The 18,050-nt window shown below is 43.0% G+C and overlaps 1 protein-coding gene across 3 annotated transcripts in view; it reads right to left on the bottom strand.

Annotated features, from left to right (window-relative positions):
• SLC4A11 (solute carrier family 4 member 11) overlaps nt 1-18,050 on the bottom strand; it is a 100,156-nt gene that overhangs the window by 24,187 nt on the left and 57,919 nt on the right. For all 3 annotated transcript variants that reach the window (XM_026072776.1, XM_026072777.1, XM_026072778.1), the window contains 6 exons: nt 17,924-18,047; nt 14,402-14,608; nt 10,072-10,156; nt 2,021-2,146; nt 1,227-1,340; nt 151-283 (listed from right to left, as the gene is read on the bottom strand). In XM_026072776.1, coding sequence (XP_025928561.1) covers nt 151-283; nt 1,227-1,340; nt 2,021-2,146; nt 10,072-10,156; nt 14,402-14,608; nt 17,924-18,047 — 789 coding nt within the window. The remainder of the gene's footprint in view (nt 1-150; nt 284-1,226; nt 1,341-2,020; nt 2,147-10,071; nt 10,157-14,401; nt 14,609-17,923; nt 18,048-18,050) is intronic.

Below are 18,050 nucleotides of genomic sequence, written 5' to 3'. Positions count from 1 at the left end.
TCGAGCTGGAACAATAAGCTGAAATGATACTAGCCTCATCTCGTAAAATACATTTTGTAGCAAGTTTATAATTAAAGAGCTTGTTGGAATGTATAATTTTTCCATTTTCTGAATAATCTGATCAAAATATGACTTCTTGAAAATAGCTACCTTTTAAAGAGCTTCATCAGAAGACTGAAATTAAAGAGGGAGTACATCACAAGGAAAAAGCTGTTCCACAGTCCAATCCAGGCATAGAAAGCACTAAAATCCAAGTTGTAGTCATCACAAATTCCTCGGATGACTGCAAAAAACAATGAAGCATTCACATGTCAGATTAAGCTTTTGTCATGACCATCCCGAGATTCCTATCTATTTGATGGCAAAAAGAACCATTTTAAGACTGAGCCCTGCTGCACCAACCTATTCAATGGATATAAGCAAACCAGAGTCTGGAATCATCCTGAGCACTGAATAAGGCTTGTGATAGAGTAATGCCAGCCAGACCCCACACATTTTCCTTGCGCCTGCGTGCACGAAACAGACACTGGACCAATCCAAACAGATTTTTTTCCCCACCCCTAAAGACAGGGTGACAAGCACTTGGAAAATACCCTCCCATGCTGCTCAGAGCATCTCTTCTAGGGAGCAAGTCCATGAAATCAACTCCTGGAATTTGCCTTACTGGACCTACTGATATTTCATGGTGCTGTTGATCAGGGATTTTCATATCTGTTTTTGCACTGCACGCAACCAGTCATTGCATTGCTGGCTAAGAGCTCATGTCTTAAAGCTCCCAAACTAGCCAGAGCTCATCTGACTTTCTAGAGATATTAATTGAAGTTTGCTCCTTTATACCTCCGGCTCACAAAACTCAGCTTGCAACCACAGCTGGAAATCCACCTATCACACCTTATTAGACCAATAAGGAATCCTTGTTTCAAGGCTCTTATCCTCAAGGTGGTTAAATACAGCCACACAAGAAAACCAGATGAAAAGTTTCCTCCCTGAAGCAGAAGTGCTTATTCCCCTGAAATTGTTTTTCTGTACAAGACGATTCCATTAGAAATCAATGTTCTTTAACTAAGTCTGCATCAGATTCCTCCCTTCTCCCTCAGCACCAGAAGCAGCCCCGATTTATTAAAAAAGCAACTAAAGCTCTCACAGGATTGCACTTTTGTGTACAAAGTCCCATTCCACTGATTACAATCACACCAGCCCCCAATGTATGCATTCAGTAAACTTACCATTAATGTAGAGTGCTAAAGGAGCTGTAGTTAGGAGTACAACTAAAGGTTGCCCTGAAAACAGCGCATAAAGCAGCCCTCCGATACACTGGCCGACGATTGTCTTCTGCACATCTACAAGTAATCGGAAAGGATGGTAAATACAGTTTTTAAACCAATGCCACTCTGACCGAGAAACACTGTATTCACAAGGCATAAAAGCCAACCGCTAACGACTAACAGCAATATTTAAAGGCGAGACATTCTGAGAATAAGCAGTGACCCTTTGCCAGCAAACTTGCACCAATAGTTTAGGACGCAGTCAAGATTCACAGATGTTGAACTTCGAAAGTGATTTTTTAAAACAACTATAAAACCTCAAACAGGCTTTGTGGAGACCTTCAGGACAAGATTTCAACTAAGAGTCCTATGAACTGTAATAGCAGCATAAACGGCTTCAGTGCTACAGCTAGAACAGCACAAGGCTTCATGCACTATACCAGGTGCTTGGATACTGGCACTCAAATTCAGATCAAAAGCAGAGGAGCTACCAGAAAAAAAATTGCAGGCAACTCCTGCATAGCTATGAAACGCAGGATTATTTAAAAACTAATAGGGTACCTCTGTATTTTTCAGTCAGATAATACTCTGAAAAGTATGTGTAATTTTCCAGCTCATCTGAAAGAGTCATGAATGTAACAGTGAGAAAGGCCTTTGGTGATATTTACTTCAAAGAAAATTATCAAAACTTTATGTGTCTAACCAAATTGAACACATGGGATCTTAAAACAGATGCACAAAATGGACAAACTTACCAATAGCTCCTCTGGTGTTTTCATCGTTGAGTGACCCAAATGCAATAGATGGAAGGAGGCAGGCAAAATACAGAAAGATCATGGTTGTGATATATTTTCCTATAGCCTTGTTGTTTCCAATAACACCTAGCATAAACCAAAACAAAAGCAGTGTTAGTACTGCACACTTCCCCGGCATTAAAACACTGCTCAAAACAGCCATATCACCATTAGTTCTTTCAACGCTGAAAGGCAGAAGTGTAAATTCAGTCTACACTTCTGTGTAAAAGAGTACTTGGATACACGGTCTATAAGCAGCATATACATGGACAGCATTGATGCAGCAGCTGGAAAGTTCTCTAGGCAAGTAGAATAATTAATAGACAAAGCATCTTGCCACATATCTCTATCTAGAAAACATTGAGGGATATTCTTGGCAAGGAGAGAAGTGATTCAGGAAGAGAGAGTGAACTGGAGATAAAATAAGAACTGCCAAAAGCCTAAAGGTAGAACAGTTTTTATCTGAGGGATATGGGGGGAAGGGGAAGGGAAAGTCTTAAATATATAGGTAATTTTGAACATTTGCTTTTGCACAACCATGCTCTTCTGTTCATCTGGGACCAGAACTGGAAGCACCAATGTGCCACCAGACTGCTTCAACAGACATCTCTGGCATCACCAGAACAGGAAATACTAGAAATCTTTTGTTAGGTTTTGCCAGCCCAAAAGGTTTGGAAGAAGATCAAAACAGAGGTCATAAGTTTAGGATTTATAAATCCCCCCCATGCCCTGCCTTTTTAATACCAACTTTGTAGGTATTCTGTGCTATAACCCTAGTTAGCTTTGCGATGCTTGCTTGTCTTTTCGACTCATGATGCTCTGGGCAGGAAAACATGAAGTATTTCATTTTTCCCTAGGCAGAAATCTGAGGTTATAGGCTTGAATCAATAATGTGCTATGCCGAGCCAATTAGTGCTAGCAGACTTACAAAAACAAATAGAACAAGAGGTCAGGAATGCGTACATTAAGGGTTTTACTTCAAAAAAAAGCCCTTCTGAAAGAATGGCTTCTTTCTTTTCCATCCACTCACCCCACCCCCCCATCTCCATCGGAAAAACACACCAGGCCAAAACAAAAGTAGCCAGAAAGGGAATTAAAGTGTCATAACATGAATTTAAGGGCCTCTGAAGTAGCTTCCCGTCCTTTTCCTGTTTTCAGGCTGATGTCCATCCTCAGTGAGCTCATATCACATTGCAAGAGAAAGGATGCGAGATGGCAGGAGCTGATACTGCCCGAGGAGAACAAGCTGTTTTACTGAACAGCCTTTTTAGAGGATACGACAGACCTCCTTTTCAAAAACCCTTGTAACAGCCTTTGATCTGCCTGTGCTACCATCCTTGATGGTGCCCCCCATGAGACTCTTGGGCAGATGTGGAGCTGCTCAGTGTCCCTTTCCGGAAGCCACTTGAGCAGTTAACTCCCATGCAGCATCTGACCCTACTCCCAAATGCCCCCCAAGCCTTTGCTAGCATCAGTCCATTGCCTAGGGAGCTAGGCTTCAATGAGCTGAATCAGAGAAGGAAGGGCATTGCATCCGAGGCTCTTGACGCAACACTCAAAATCTGAGCATTACCACAAAGGTGACTGTATAGCTGGTGTGAAAAGCAATCACTCAGTGACTTTGGGATCTTATCTAACATCCGTTTTCTGCACCATCTGCAGTGCAGAGATAAGGGCATCTAGGAGAACGCAAAACCCCAAATCAGATGGTTTTCAATGATCAACCAACCAGATGAGTAGGACATGTTGTGATGGGTCCATTCTCAGACATGAGAGGAACAGACATGGATAGGACTTCTCATGCTCAGCGTCCTTGAGGAAAAAAGTGGGGGGCTGAAACATCACAGAAGACATCTCAAGAATGCAAATGTGAGCCTGACCTTCCAGGAGTCATGGGACCAGTTGTTGTAAGGCAGATTCCTTTCAGTTTATTGTGAAGATTCAGAAACCACAGAACACATTCCTGACCACTCTTGGCAACCACAAGGTCTGAAATTTACTTCTTACAGATGAAAAGTTCTCATGTGAGCTCAAGTCCAATAGCTGTGGGCTCCTCCCTCACACTCCCAAGTGCCCAGAGACCTTTAGAGAAGATAAAAGACTTGGCAGAGCCAACAGTGGACAAAATGGTAGTTTTACAAGTAGAGATTGTCACATCCTTGTCAGAGTACTCCACACAGCTCTGCTTTTTGGACAAAGGACTCTTTCCAAGAGGAAAGGTCAGAGGCAGCAGTGATTGAAACCTTTGGAAACATTCATAAAAAACAAAAACACACCACACTTCTGGAACAAGAGAAGCAACAAAGTTGATGCTCATTTGCTGAGCATAGAACGGTTAGTAAGAGATGAGGTGCTTCCTAGAAGACATGCAGGTAGATAAGCCACATTAAGAGAGGGTGGGAGGATGGGAGAAGCCTTGAAGTTCATCATAAAAGCTCATGTGTGGATTTGAGTTTCAACTTCAATCCTCAAAGCAAGCGTTACAGCAGGAGTGATCACTGATCAGAGGTTCTTATGTAATATCATGGCTGGGCCCAAGTTTTCCAGTAAAAGCTATCATTGTTTTCAGTCCATAATCTGCCGGATAAGATCTGAGGAATACAGAGTCCTTTCTCGTGGGCACTGAAACTCACTTTGCAATGGAGACAACTATAGCAAATTGAACATACCCTTTCACAAACATGAGCACTCTTTAAAATTAAATCATGAGCAAATACTGAGTCCTACACAGACTCATCTGACACTACCACTAAATCCGAGTGTTAGTCACAATATACCTTTTTGCCTTCTTAAAGTCAACATCTGGATAAATATTTTCAAGGGCTATTTGCAATCCAGAGACTGACACTACTTCATTTAAAAGAAGGTGAGCTGCATTATGACAGTACTTCATCTGCAGCAGGCTCATAAAGCCTTTGAAAAATGTGTCACTAACTGCACAATGTAAATTTGTAGCACAAAAATCAACTCACAGTCCAGCTGTGAAATTTGAGTAGCTATTACAGATGAAATCCCTTGAAATTAAGGTACATCTACACTTTGAAATGGAAAGTAATTATGTTCATCAGTATAACAGTTCTATTTTACTTGCTTTAATTTTTGAAAAGCCTTAGTTTTTAAGGAAGATGTTAAAGTCTCAGAACACTAGAGCATTACTGGCCTCACTTTGCTTGATATTCTACACCAAGAAGTTAATGACCAAGAGACTCAGCGGCTGGGAAAAGAGTTCCTTAAGCCTACTAATAGTACATTTACTGAATCAAAATTGAGACAGACATTCTGTGAAATGTCTGACTATTAATGTTCCTTCCCAATTCTCTGAAATATCTAGTGCAAAACAAGTTTAATTATAGTGATATGCACCACACTGTCAAGACCACACCTATTAAAACCCCAATTTAATAAAAAAACCACACCCACACTTTTCTACGGTAGAAACCTCACAGTAAGGATAGATGTTCATAGATTTGAACTCAAAAAAAAAAAAATGCAAAGAGTTACAGACTTCTGCTAACGCTTTCAAGCTGGGCTTTCACATGTTAGTAGCTGCTGGACTCTGCCCAGTTTTCTTAAGATGAACAGAAGATTAATCTTCCAAAGTACTGTGAAGAGTAAATCCTAAAGTACAACAGATGAGACTACTTAAAGAATTTAGCCAGAAAAGGAAATCCCCTCTTACTGATTTTTGGGCAGAGAAACCATGCATGTGCTCAGACTTAGGAAGTCTGAAGAAACAAGAATCAAGGGCCCAGAGCTTCAGCTTCTTCCTTCATTTCTTTCAGTCCATTTCCCATGAACTGCTATTCTCTTGGAAGCATATTCATAGTAAAAAAAAAAAAAAAAAAAAGCTTTTATGCATCTTCAATGCATTTCCTTGCAAAAGAGACTTAGAACAGAACTGTGAACACCCAGGTCATAATGCCCCAAAGCATCCAACAAGTCAGTCCTCAAACGGGCTTTGAACCTTTACACCAAGGTGACATTCAGGAAGGAAGAGCTCCCCCCATCATCTGACCTAGGGCTAGAGAGGCCCAAGAGAAGGGAAAAAGGGCATCTCTAAACCCTTTTATTTCTTCTCCACAAAAAATGTACTCCTGCTAAGTAAGGCAGCTAGAGCAAACAGGTCAGGAAAGGTTCAGGATACACCACAGCAGAGCTGCAGTCAACATTTCTGCAGGTTTAAGCTCCATGCTACTCAGGTGGCTAGAAACACAAAGCTTGCCTTGCAAATCACATTTACCCCAGCACCTTTAAGCCCTTCCTTCTAGCCATGCCCACATTACAGGGTGCTTCAGGGACCTCCTCCCTGCAAACCACCAGCACCACCAAGACAGGAGGACTTTGCTTGCACATGTGTGTGTGTTATTCACATGGGCTGGTTACAGACCCTCTGCAGGACCAAGGACAGAGAGGAATTCACATTTTCATTTGAGCTATTCACACACCAAGATGCACTGAGGACAAGGGTGGGGGAAGAGAACCTCAGAGTAAATCTCAACTCTTTCAGACAGGGAGGAAGAAGTGAAACATGCAAACCCAGAAAGGGTCCAGTGTTGAAGCTCACCACAAAAACCCCAGACACCTCAGAATTTCCCCTGGATGTTCCAGACACTACATACATAAGCATTTATGGCGTATTCCTCTGTGTTATAGCAGGAAATATGCAAAGAGTAAAGGTATTAACTTTAAGCAGTTGCAGGAAACTTGTAGCAGAGCCCAGGCAGATTCTGCACCCTCATTCAAACCAGTCTCTCAAGATCTGAAAGTTTCAGGAAGCTCCTAGTGTTCATTCTAATTTTAAAGAGTAATGATATAAATACACAAGTGTCCTGCACCTATTGACAGGCTCAGGATGAAGTGCTGCACAGAAAGTTTAAGAAAGCAGAATCCCATAAACAAGGGTTGCAGTCATTAATAGGAGACTACACAAATTGTCTTAATCCCAACTTTAAGGGAAAATTAGTTTTTCTTAGTTCAGCACAATCCAAGTTTTTATCTTCAGATGCTCCTGCTAAGAGACACCTATCACAAGACACCCACACCAAAGTCTTAGCAGCAACAGCTTAGAAAACACTTCCTTGATCTTTGTACATTGTTGCAGAAGCCAAACCGCAGTAAAACACACAAAACTTCTATAATCTAAAGCAGACCTAAGCTTGATAAGTTTCTAACCTGAACAGAAAAGCAACAAAATCACCCCAAAACACACACAGGTTTTAAAGATTACTCCTTTTGCCCTCCCAAGTCATAAGGGCTAAGGATAGTTTAATGGCCAACTTTGCTCAGTGTAAGACAGACCAGACACACAAGAGTCCCACTGACAAAACACTTCCTGCCCTACAAAAACCTTTGTTATTCATCTCCCTGCTCTAATTGGTTTATCTGTCTAAACCAAAGCCTCAGGATGCTTCTCAGACTGAAGATTTAGAGGCTCCAAACATTTAAAAAAAAAAAAAAAAGCATCTTTGTAACAGATCTCTGATGATGTACGTGGTTGTCTGGAGAACAGATATTTGGATAGCTTAAGTCCCCAGTGTTCTAGTACACTGCTGCTTTGAGATGGTCCAGGAATTTCACATTCCTGATCACCTTCATTCTTGGTGGTTTACAGCAGATGCTTAACACTCCATGTGGTTTTCATTCCATGCAGATCCTTAAAGAATTCATCTTATTTTCTGATTCCTGTGAAGTGGCACATACTAACTTACTTTTTTTTAAATCCTGCTCTCCTCATATTCTGCATGAAAGAGCACAACYGCTATAAGGCAAGTACTTCACACTGAGTTGCAGTAGTTCTTGAGTTTATGTCTCCAGTTCTCCAGAAATTGTATAATGATGGACAGATACCTTTTAATATACTTTCACATTTTATACCAAAACAATTCTCCAGAATATTTGTCATATTGGATTCTCAGTATGACAATATTTCATCACTTCAGTGATGCAACAGCAGATGCAACTGTGGGGAAGACTGGAAGCAATTTACAAGTTAGTTGATCTACACACTTCATTTAGGTTAAGCCTGGTCTGCTATATACATTGGTTCCTGGGATCCCTCTGGGGAAAACTTGCTAGCCTGGTCATAGCCAACAGTCTCAGGGCCGAGTTAGGCATGCACAGGTTGCTTAGGACATCTACAGACCAAGAACAAGGACCCCAAAATGTACTTCCAACTCTGACAGGACCATGGCATGATGCATACACGCCTGCAAACCTGTTGCTGCGGTACTCAGGATGCTGACAGCCATAGGCAGAGCAAGCAGATACTGCTCTGGCTCAAAGTGCGTGTGGGTCCCCACAGTATGCTACTCCCTGAAGAAGGGTCTTGCAGCACTTCCCTTCTGAAGTGCCTCTCTATCCCTTTAAAAGGGATAGTTTGACACTTTGACAGCTCTATAAAGCAATATCCATGGAGATGAAGCATCCTGAACCCATTTCAGAGGTGTGCAAATTAGGGGCTCAAGTCCCATGCCAGATCTGGTGTTAACAACACACAAAACATGAAATAATGTTGTGTTTTCAGACTCCTTACTGCTATCCTGAAAATAATTTCTTGTCCCCTTTCCTCCACAGGACAGGCCCACAGTCCCCAGAGAATTTAGCCGTAAGGGCTCAACCTCAAATGGAACATGCCCTCCTTTCACCTCAAGCATCTTTGAAATAGCTTCATTCCAGCAGTTACAAAGCACCTGGAGAAAACATCCAGTGCTCAATCATCACGCTCAGCGAGCGGCTTGGCCTGTTTTATTCTTTCCAGAGTAGATGTTCAAAAGCTATAACCACAGGCCACTGACTGCAAAACACATTGTGGTAGGTGAAGTTGCCACCTCACAGCACTTCCAGCCAACAAAGCTGGCTTTGCACRTGAAGCTTCCACCCTGGGACACAGAGCTCAGCAATTCCCCCAGACAGACAGAGCATCTCCTCCAGCACAGCAGCTGACTGCTACGCACCTCCACTGGTGCAGCAGTTTGTGTTGAAACAGATGAGTCGAGGACACATCTGCACCCCAACCACGCTGGCTCTCAGCTTGGCACATGAGCTTAAGCTGCTGAGGAAGGCGGCTTTGCGCTAAAGCACTTATCTGTAAACAGGGTTTGGACGTGCATGCTGTTTTCTCATGCTGACTCCGAGGGTGATAACCCTTCACGGAGGCACAGGGGAGAGTGCAGGGACGATCACATCTTGAGCTATGGAGGATTTAACAGCAGAAATGTGCTTGACAGAGCCCTGGGATTCTCCCTGTCTATGCTGTACATCACTATTTTACGCAAACTTTTTGGTTTTGATTTCAGATACTTGAATATATTAACAAACTCCCAAATAAGCTGTAAGAAACTGAATGTGTTTCGATGTCAGGCTGAGGCTTTATAACTATGGTTTGCCCCGAAGACTCATTATAACCTTTAAGAATTTCTGAACGTAAAAGTTTAAGTGGAAAGGGAAAAAGTGACTCTTAAAATTGATATGGCCATCGTGGGAGCTATATAAATCCTGAAACTCGAGGCTCGATATAAACACTGCATTGCTGCTTCTGCACTCTCACTACAGCGGACAAACTATATCCTGTTTTTAAAAGGCACCAAGCTGAAGCTACTGCAGCTCGGGTTTTGTCTGAGCATTAACTCCCACAGCATCACCCCAATCACTATTGACATTGGCTTGCAAATATAGCAGGAAGGGTCTATTAGGCAAATGCTAATTCAGTTGCAATAAGTTGATCTGTGTCTGCACATGACAATAATCAATCCATTTAATCACCTCATTGCTTAATGAGAATTAAAAACATCTACATACAGCTAACATCTTCATTAAGGGAACACTGCAAGCTTCTTATCTATGATATGTTATGTTACCTATTTATAGGCTTTTATCAACATATTCTTTTAAATGAGAAATAAGAGTGCTATTACACATATCAAAGAGCATATTCAATGCACACTGTAAACAGGACATCATATCACAAAAATTCAAAATCAGGCCAATGCTTCCATAAACATTGGCCAACATACCGTCAGTGAAGTCCAAAGCGTACACTGGAAGTCTTCGTGCAATGTCATCAGAAATCCCCTTGCCAACATTGAGAAACTCATGCAACTAAAGAAAGGAAGGAAGTGCTGTGTCAGTTTAAAGGCTCATGTATTGTTAAAGAGATTAACCTCCTTATTCAATACTGATAGGAGCAAAACTGGTCATTTTGAATAGGGCATTCAAATCAGATTTTGTAATGATAATAAAAATAAACCCTTCACACTTCAATAGCAATTTATATCCTCCGAAGCATTGTAAGAAGAAAAAGAGTACCCATACAGTGGTATTTTCCTCCCTTTCTTCCCTCCCTGCTCCCCCTCCCTATTCATATCCCTGCTTCACAGGTGAGGGAGTTGATACAGAACATGGAAGCGACCCTCCAAAAACACCCTTGGCCAACAACAGGATTAGATTTTGAGGGCTGAGTAATGCCTAGGTACCCACAGCATCCACGCTGGGTCAGAGCTGCCTTCCCACCCCTCCAGCCAACATCTTCCTCTTCAGATGCCACCAGGCAAACTCTTCCCCAAATTCATGCAAAAACTCTGGGAGAAGATCTCTATGAGGAGCTCTCTCCCTCAACATCTCCACAAAGGGGAAAGATCTCAAACCAAAATAGTAAGGCAACTGTCTACCCCTCAAGCTCTATTGAAAGGGAATATGCTGGAATGACTTCAGATAATCAAGTCTTAACTTCTGTCCATAAACAAAACAAACACCCCCCCCACACAGTAAGATTGCTATGAAGGGGTTCCCAAAAACCTGGCATGTTCCCTTTTATTTCTTGTTTGGAGACCTGCAAGGTGCAAATATGTTTACAAGATCTGATGTGCACCACAGGCAATACGAAGGTTTTTAGAAATACACAACAGCTGTTATTGACTTATAGCCTCCCAAATCTCACAACTAGATCCTTAAGGAAAACACATTGAAAGCATCAAGTAAGCAACACTTGCAAATGAGGCACCTGCCAACATTTTTTTTTTTCCTATCTTCAACTCAGTATAAATACTACTCCAAAAAAAAAAATCAAATGCACCTTTTACAGCATTAATTACCCCAAGCCAACTCACATGAAATATTTCGTGTTTCTTGCAGACCTGGACATAGAATATGTACAACCTCTGCTGAAGGGTGTAACAGGAAAGGGAAAAAAAAAAAATCACAGATCCAATACCTATGCCAACAAACTGACTCAACACAGCACAGACAGATCTTCCTAACTCTTTGCCTGGCCTACGAGCTGTGAAGTCTGACAGAAACTACTGCTTTATGAAGGACTTAATGCTACTGTGTTCATTTAACAGACTACACAGCCTCACCTTTCCTCATGGGACTCACCTGCCTTGCAGTGCCTGGAAGTTCAGAGCCATACCACAAAGTAAAACCTCAAACCCACATCAGAAAACAAAACCCCTGCGTCAGAGACAATACACCCCTGCCAGAGCAACCAGAATTTTAGGTGCAAAAGATCGCTCAGAAGACCAACTCCTTTGTCAGTCATTATCACGTCTCTTATTTCAGCTACTTGAATCAATTCAGTTTCCATTAGCATGTTGCCAATATACTTGTATTTCAAGTCTCTACCCCAAACAGTCTGACAATCTTTCCGTATAAACTTCTAGAAAACAAAACAGAAGTCTACACCCCTTTAGTGGTGGCACCTCTCTCATGGCCCCATCTGTAGTCCTCTCAATGCAACATGCTGGTACTGGGTGGCTTGCTCCAGAAGGCCTCTTTCCCAGAGCTGCATCCCCCCCCACCAGGCTAAAGTCTGATTAGCCTTTGGAAACCACAGCTCAGGTACACAACACCACCTCTTTCAAGCTGTAAGTCCTTCTAGTACTTTGTGTTGCTGCTAATAGAGGTGGGGGTAGAAGGCAGCAAAAAGGAGCACAAAAAACCAAACCAGCTTGCTCAAAATTTATGAAACATCCACTCTCCATTTTACAAACTCCCTCAAGTCTCTTGCCATAAACTGCTATTGTTCAGGTCAAAGCAAGAGGCTAAGTCAGTCCTATGAATTACACAAACAGAAAATATGTGATCCAAACGCTGACCCCTTTTCTCAGCCCTCACCTAAAATAGTGGGGGTTATAGCACGAAAATAGTATGACTGTTTCACATGGCACATGGCCACACAACCCTCTCTCCTGCTGACACAGAACCCTCTCAGCAAATCCACACCTCTATCATGCAGGCAGGTATAACACGGCCACAAACCGCAGCTAGAAAGCCTCAAAACTGTTAGCGCCTTCTCCACTAACAAAGTCAAAATTGAATGGCTCAGTAAGAGGACTTTAGGCAAGACACCATGCTCGCAGCCATAATTACGTCAGCCTGAAATGTCCTCCAAGATGAGCCAAAGCAGACTTACTGTTTGCTTGTAGGCACAGCACACAACTGTCATACCCCCTTCAACATTTTAGCAGAGGTAAAAACGAGCACTTGCAGAAGAATCTCACACAAATGCGTGGTGTTTGAGGCCTATTTCTCTCCTGTCACTGCAGGATGAGTGGAAAAAGGGAGGCAGAAGGTAATCTTCAGGCTACCAATAGACTTTACTCCCTCACTTGTATAATACAGTAGCTCCAGATTAGGGTATTTGTTTCACTTGGGGGTGGTTCACAGGTTGTAATTACACCCTAGTCTCATATGAGTTAGTTACCACATTAAGTGCTTCCTTTCTTGCAGTCTATCACACAGAGCAGGCAAAGAGGGTGGACTACTGGAGATGGTTCTCATATGAACTGATGAATGCAGAATAATGACCCCAAATCAAAGCTTTGTCTRGAGAAGTGAAGTTGTTTGCCAAGAACATGGAAAGATATCTCCATACCAGCTCTTAAGATCTATGCTGGCAAACTCACTTAGGGCAGTGGAAGCAAGTTCTTCCAAGAGACATCAGAAAGCACAGTTACTACCATGTCTGAATCTCCTGAGACTGAAGGAGAAAACACACATAAAAACAAGGACTGACCAAGTCAGTAAGACTAAGAACAGCCATTGCCAAGAACAAGCACTACAGAAATGGGCACCGCTATTTACAGGACTGTCTCAGAGCAGTCAAAGGTCCGCCTGGCCAAGACTTCTTGCCAAGCTAGACATAAGGAACACTTCTCTCAGCCAATACCTATCAGATCAGCATTGCTAGCACGGAAACCAGTTGTCCTGCTCACAGAATCAGAGAGCAGAAATCCCTACACAGTCTTGGGAGAGAAAAAAGCTGCTTTTAGCAGAAGACCAAGTTGTCCTGCAGATGCAGAGCTGTTACTCTACCAGCAATCCCTTCGAGGTACTAAGATCAAAGGGTTAAACCTGCTTCACTTATGTAACATTGCTGCAATTAGTCCAAATATCACCACTCTGAATGACTGTCTTTGAAGAACATTTCAGGACTTGTCCTGCAAACTTAAGAGCCAGTAGTTACGGGGATTGGCAGAGTTCAAGCCACTACCTATAAGGGAGGGTACTCTGCTAAAAAAAAMAMAAAAAMACMCMCMCCCCMCACACACACAACCATGGACTTTGCTCATTTCCAGTTGTGCAGATCAAACCTTTAATTCCACTCCAGGAAAAATAAAAGTGATAAATTACCAGCCACCACACCATAGGGAACCCAAAGCTTTATGGTTATTTGTAATTCATGGACAAGAGTAGCAGGCTAGAGATGGCACAAACCAGTTTGTTTTTCAGGTATGTTGCTTGGTTAAAGAATGAATTTATGAACGGAAAAGAAATGCAGTGACCAATACACAGGAAATTCCAGAAAAGAAAGCTGAATTACAGCATTTCCCTCAAACTTCAGAGCAGAAAGCCAGTACACTTTACAGAGCTACAGATCAAACAGCAGAAATCAGGCAAAACACTGGCAGGCAACTTGCAAGTGAAATTACTGTGTGGGAACAGCCAAGAAGTCTCTTGACCATAGGAAAGGCAAGCAGCAGCTTCTTCAGAGACTTCTTCTGATTGTAAGGATTAAATACCTTGTATTGACAAAGCACAACAATCCATTAATCCCACCCTCAACTAGGCATCTAGAAACAAAGCCTTGCAACCATTTCAACCCCCTACTGATCTCTGTCCCATCAATGCTTGCACCTTTGAAGTGTCTTCCTTAGATTTACGGCAGGAGTTGAACAACGTGATCATACAGCAGCCGTTTGTAGAAACCTCAATATGGAGAGCTTGCTAGGAGGGCCCGATGGACCCAAGCAGTGCAACTGCTTTGTCTCCTTACCCACAAAACCTTGCATTTATGCATTTAGACACCACCGCAGCAGAAAGGCAGGAGATGTTGGCCAGTCTTACCTTGAGCGGCTTAGGGCTGTGCGCCTTATGCCCATCGCTCACTGCTGAGGGTCTCTGGTTCACCACGGTGAGCAAGTGGCGTTGGTGGACTAAGGCTTCCTTGAACTCCTCTTCCGTTTTGGTTTCTAGAAGTTTCTGCCGAAAGGTTATGTCTGAAAACATTGTGGCAAAGGTCCGGCCCACTTCTGTGGCTGTTTTGGTACTTTTCTGAGGAGGGGATGCAGCAGGGAAAGAAAGATGAAAGAACAAATTAAGCTTTTTATCATCCCCTCTCCCAAAAACTTTTCTTTCTCTTCCAGAAGAGAAAGTCACTGGCTTGCCCCTTCCAGCACCACCCTCTGAAGAACAAGCCATCCTGCTAACCGGCTTTCAGGACCCCAGAGATTCCCAGTGGAGAATAGCACATGCAGAAGTTGTTCCAGACTTGAACATACCAGCCACAGCAGGAGCTCGGTGCACACGTTGACATACAGGCCCTGAGCAGAAGCATGGATCAGTCTGTCAACTTACCAGGACACAAGCCAAAGCTGAATCGTGCTGACCATACATTTTATTGCCCTGGTCCCCCCTCAAGGCTAAGACTAAATAAATAAGGGTCCTTGCTATCCTACAGTGTTTCATGCTTTGCTACTACTGTGGTGCAAAGACACAGTAGTCAAGGCTCCTGCAGCTGGAGATGTCTGGATGTATTTTCCAGAAGACCGGGATTATTGTGCACATCTGCTTCATCAGCTTTATATTTTCTGGGCATTAAAACCAGATTTGGTTGGTTTCTCTGGGGCAATTCTGGCAGAAGTGGAGATTTAGAACTCAGCTAAAGCAACTACTGGCACAGGGAAAAGCAGAGGAAATAAACAGCTGAGCATGCATACAAGGAGCACTGTATGCCTTCACCAACAATTGCCTGGAAGGGGTAGGAGACTTAAAAAGCATGAAAAAAAGAAGTGCCTATTCACAGGCTTTAATGTTTCTGCGAGCTACAGGCCTGATATTTGAGGGTGCAGCTTAAACAGTATCAAAAAACCACTTTCCCATTACTCCGAGCACATTGTAAGTTAGATACAAAGGCAACACTAAGGGACTGAGTTCTCTGTCCCTGCACAAAACAGCTAAGTCCATGCTCTATAAATCCTGACCTGCTCAACTGCTTGCATCACTTTGGTCAGGGCAGAAAGAGAAGATACCTGCCAAGGCAGTTTCCAAGCTACGCAGAATCAGACTAAGACTAAGAGCTGCTTCTGATGCAAATGTTTTAAACATCCTCTTTGCTACACTCAGCACCCTTCATACAGCCACTGCTAGAGACACCCAAACAGCCACCCTCCTCTGGAAAGCCTCCAAACTCCTAGCATTACTGTGAAAAGTACCAGTGACTGTACGCTATTGATCCGAATTAATTCTCAGGATTCACAACAAAGCAGATGAACCATTTCTTCATGAACACAGCCAAATTAATTCAGTGCTGCTTGATGCAGAGGCATGGATGTGTGGGTGGCACCGCACTAGTCCCAGAGTCGTCCTTTAAACACTAATTGCTCATCACTCGCACTGATCTGCCTCCTCTCCTCTATCACACATTTCCCCCCTTCTATCGCAGCCAAAGTCACTTGAGACATGCTCGCTAGAACACCTTTGATTTTAGCTTCCAGAGAAGGTTTGGATTTGAGGGCTACAGAGCTTGTTTTGAGGGCTTTTAAGCTTGATCCAGACTGGTTTAATTTGGATGGATTTGTCAGCAGGGGAAAGGGTGAAGGCTTCTTATTTCACCTCTGAGAAGCAGTCTCCTCAGGCTGAGTGCTGCAAAGAGTTATTTCAAGTTGCCCAATACTGCTCACTGTTTCCCCAGTCTAACCTTTCTCAGGCACAGAGATGAACAGTCTGGAGGAGGAGCACAGAGATTTACACACTCAAGTCTTTCTTCCCATTCTCTATGTTACCAAAGAAATGTATTCCTTAGCACAACAGATGCCCATTTTCTGGGCTTTTTCTCCCCCCCTCCAAGCAAGGCTCTTTTAATCTGTTACTGTCAGCAGGTTAATTATTTTAACTGCTGTACCAGAAATGCGTACTTAGAGCTGGCTAGATCAACTCATTTAAAGTAAAGCATATTGGCAACTGCAGCTCTGCTTGGCCTCCACTCCCTTTCCTTAATTTGATGCTGTCCATTAAAATTGCAAACTTTCAGGATACAAGCGGATGCAGAGCTGTTTGCTGGGTGCTTTGCACGTAACTGGCTGGAGATAAGCTAAGTGCCATGCAATGAAAGAGAGATCAATGCAATTGCAAGCCTGTTCAGTTGTTTGCTTGCTGCTTTTCATAGGGGACATCAATATGTTTTCAGCCTGTAGGGTTTAAGATCTATGCCAAAAGCATTGAACCACTCCGTCTGGAAAGATCTGCCAAAAATCCTGGGAAATAAGGAAACATCAGTATTTCTATTTAAACAAGGGTGGTGGTGCAGGGAGGAAGACAGACAGACCAGACTAGAAGGTCCCAGGGTCACACGGATAGCATCAAGAAGCAGGAAATTCAATCCGGACCTCTCACATCTCAGACAAGGTCCCCAACCTCCCCAGCACAGACACAGTAGCCCAAAAGTGTAGCCAGACAGCTTAGAGTGTGAAAAGGTCTTGAGCTTTGAGCCGCTCAGCCGTTAGTTAGCAGGACACACACATGACTTGATCAAGTCCGCATCCCAGCATTTTCTAGAAAGTGGGAACAGTGATCCTCAACTGGCCTTAGTGTCCCCCACGATAATGCAGTGAATGAATGTGTTACCAGGTCATTTGTTGGCACTGTTTACATGCAAAACAAGCAAGTGCACCTGAGCAAGCTTTAACCTTGTTGCTTAAGGTAACAGCCGTAAAGATGCATCCACAAGGACCTCAGTACAATACAACCTTACAAGTGTCCTGGCTCCCAACTAGCCTCATCCATACTGCGGTAGAGCTCACAAAACAACATCTCCCTGTTAGCTAAATCAGTGTGTCTACAACTGCTGCAACTGCACCTACACTGTAGCGCACAGTTCGGTCAAGAGGGTTTTACTGGTAAACAACCCAAACCTTCAATGTGGAGCATCAGCTGCAGACCCAAAAGAACTCTTTTGCAAGGATGGCTTTAACCAGGAACAGCAGTCTTTACCTCCAAAAAAGGCAGCTAAGCCAGTAAAGCTTGAGGAAAAAAAAAATCTGTAGACAATTACGTGCAGTAATCACAGATTGTAGTATTAGCAAGAGCTGAGCATATGGAGACTACAGACACACTTGACTTGCGGTATTCCCCGCCATGTCAGGCTAGAGGCCATTCTCCAGCATGAGACAAGGATGCAGTTCATTGTAATCTGTCCCTCATGCACACTGTTAGAATGCAGTCTTGACARCTGCTGGGAAAAAACTCAGACCTTGTCACATCCTGCTGTGCCTAAAAAAGTGGGTTATCATTAACCCAAGGAGGAAATCAAGGAAAAGCAATCCTGGGAGAATCCTCTGAAGTACTAGAGCAAACAAGAGCAATACTTACCATTTTAGGAGGAGCCAGGACTAATATCACAAATCTCACTTCGCAGGAATTTTCACCCCAATTCTGAGGCCTCTCCAGGCGGCTGATGCAAACATGACGTCGCTGAAGGGACTTTATAGTGCAACTG

The sequence above is a fragment of the Apteryx rowi genome, unplaced genomic scaffold (genome assembly GCF_003343035.1).
Source record: "Apteryx rowi isolate R43461 unplaced genomic scaffold, aptRow1 scaffold_35, whole genome shotgun sequence".
Classification (NCBI taxonomy): domain Eukaryota; kingdom Metazoa; phylum Chordata; class Aves; order Apterygiformes; family Apterygidae; genus Apteryx; species Apteryx rowi.
This window is presented reverse-complemented; position numbering and strand designations above follow the sequence as displayed.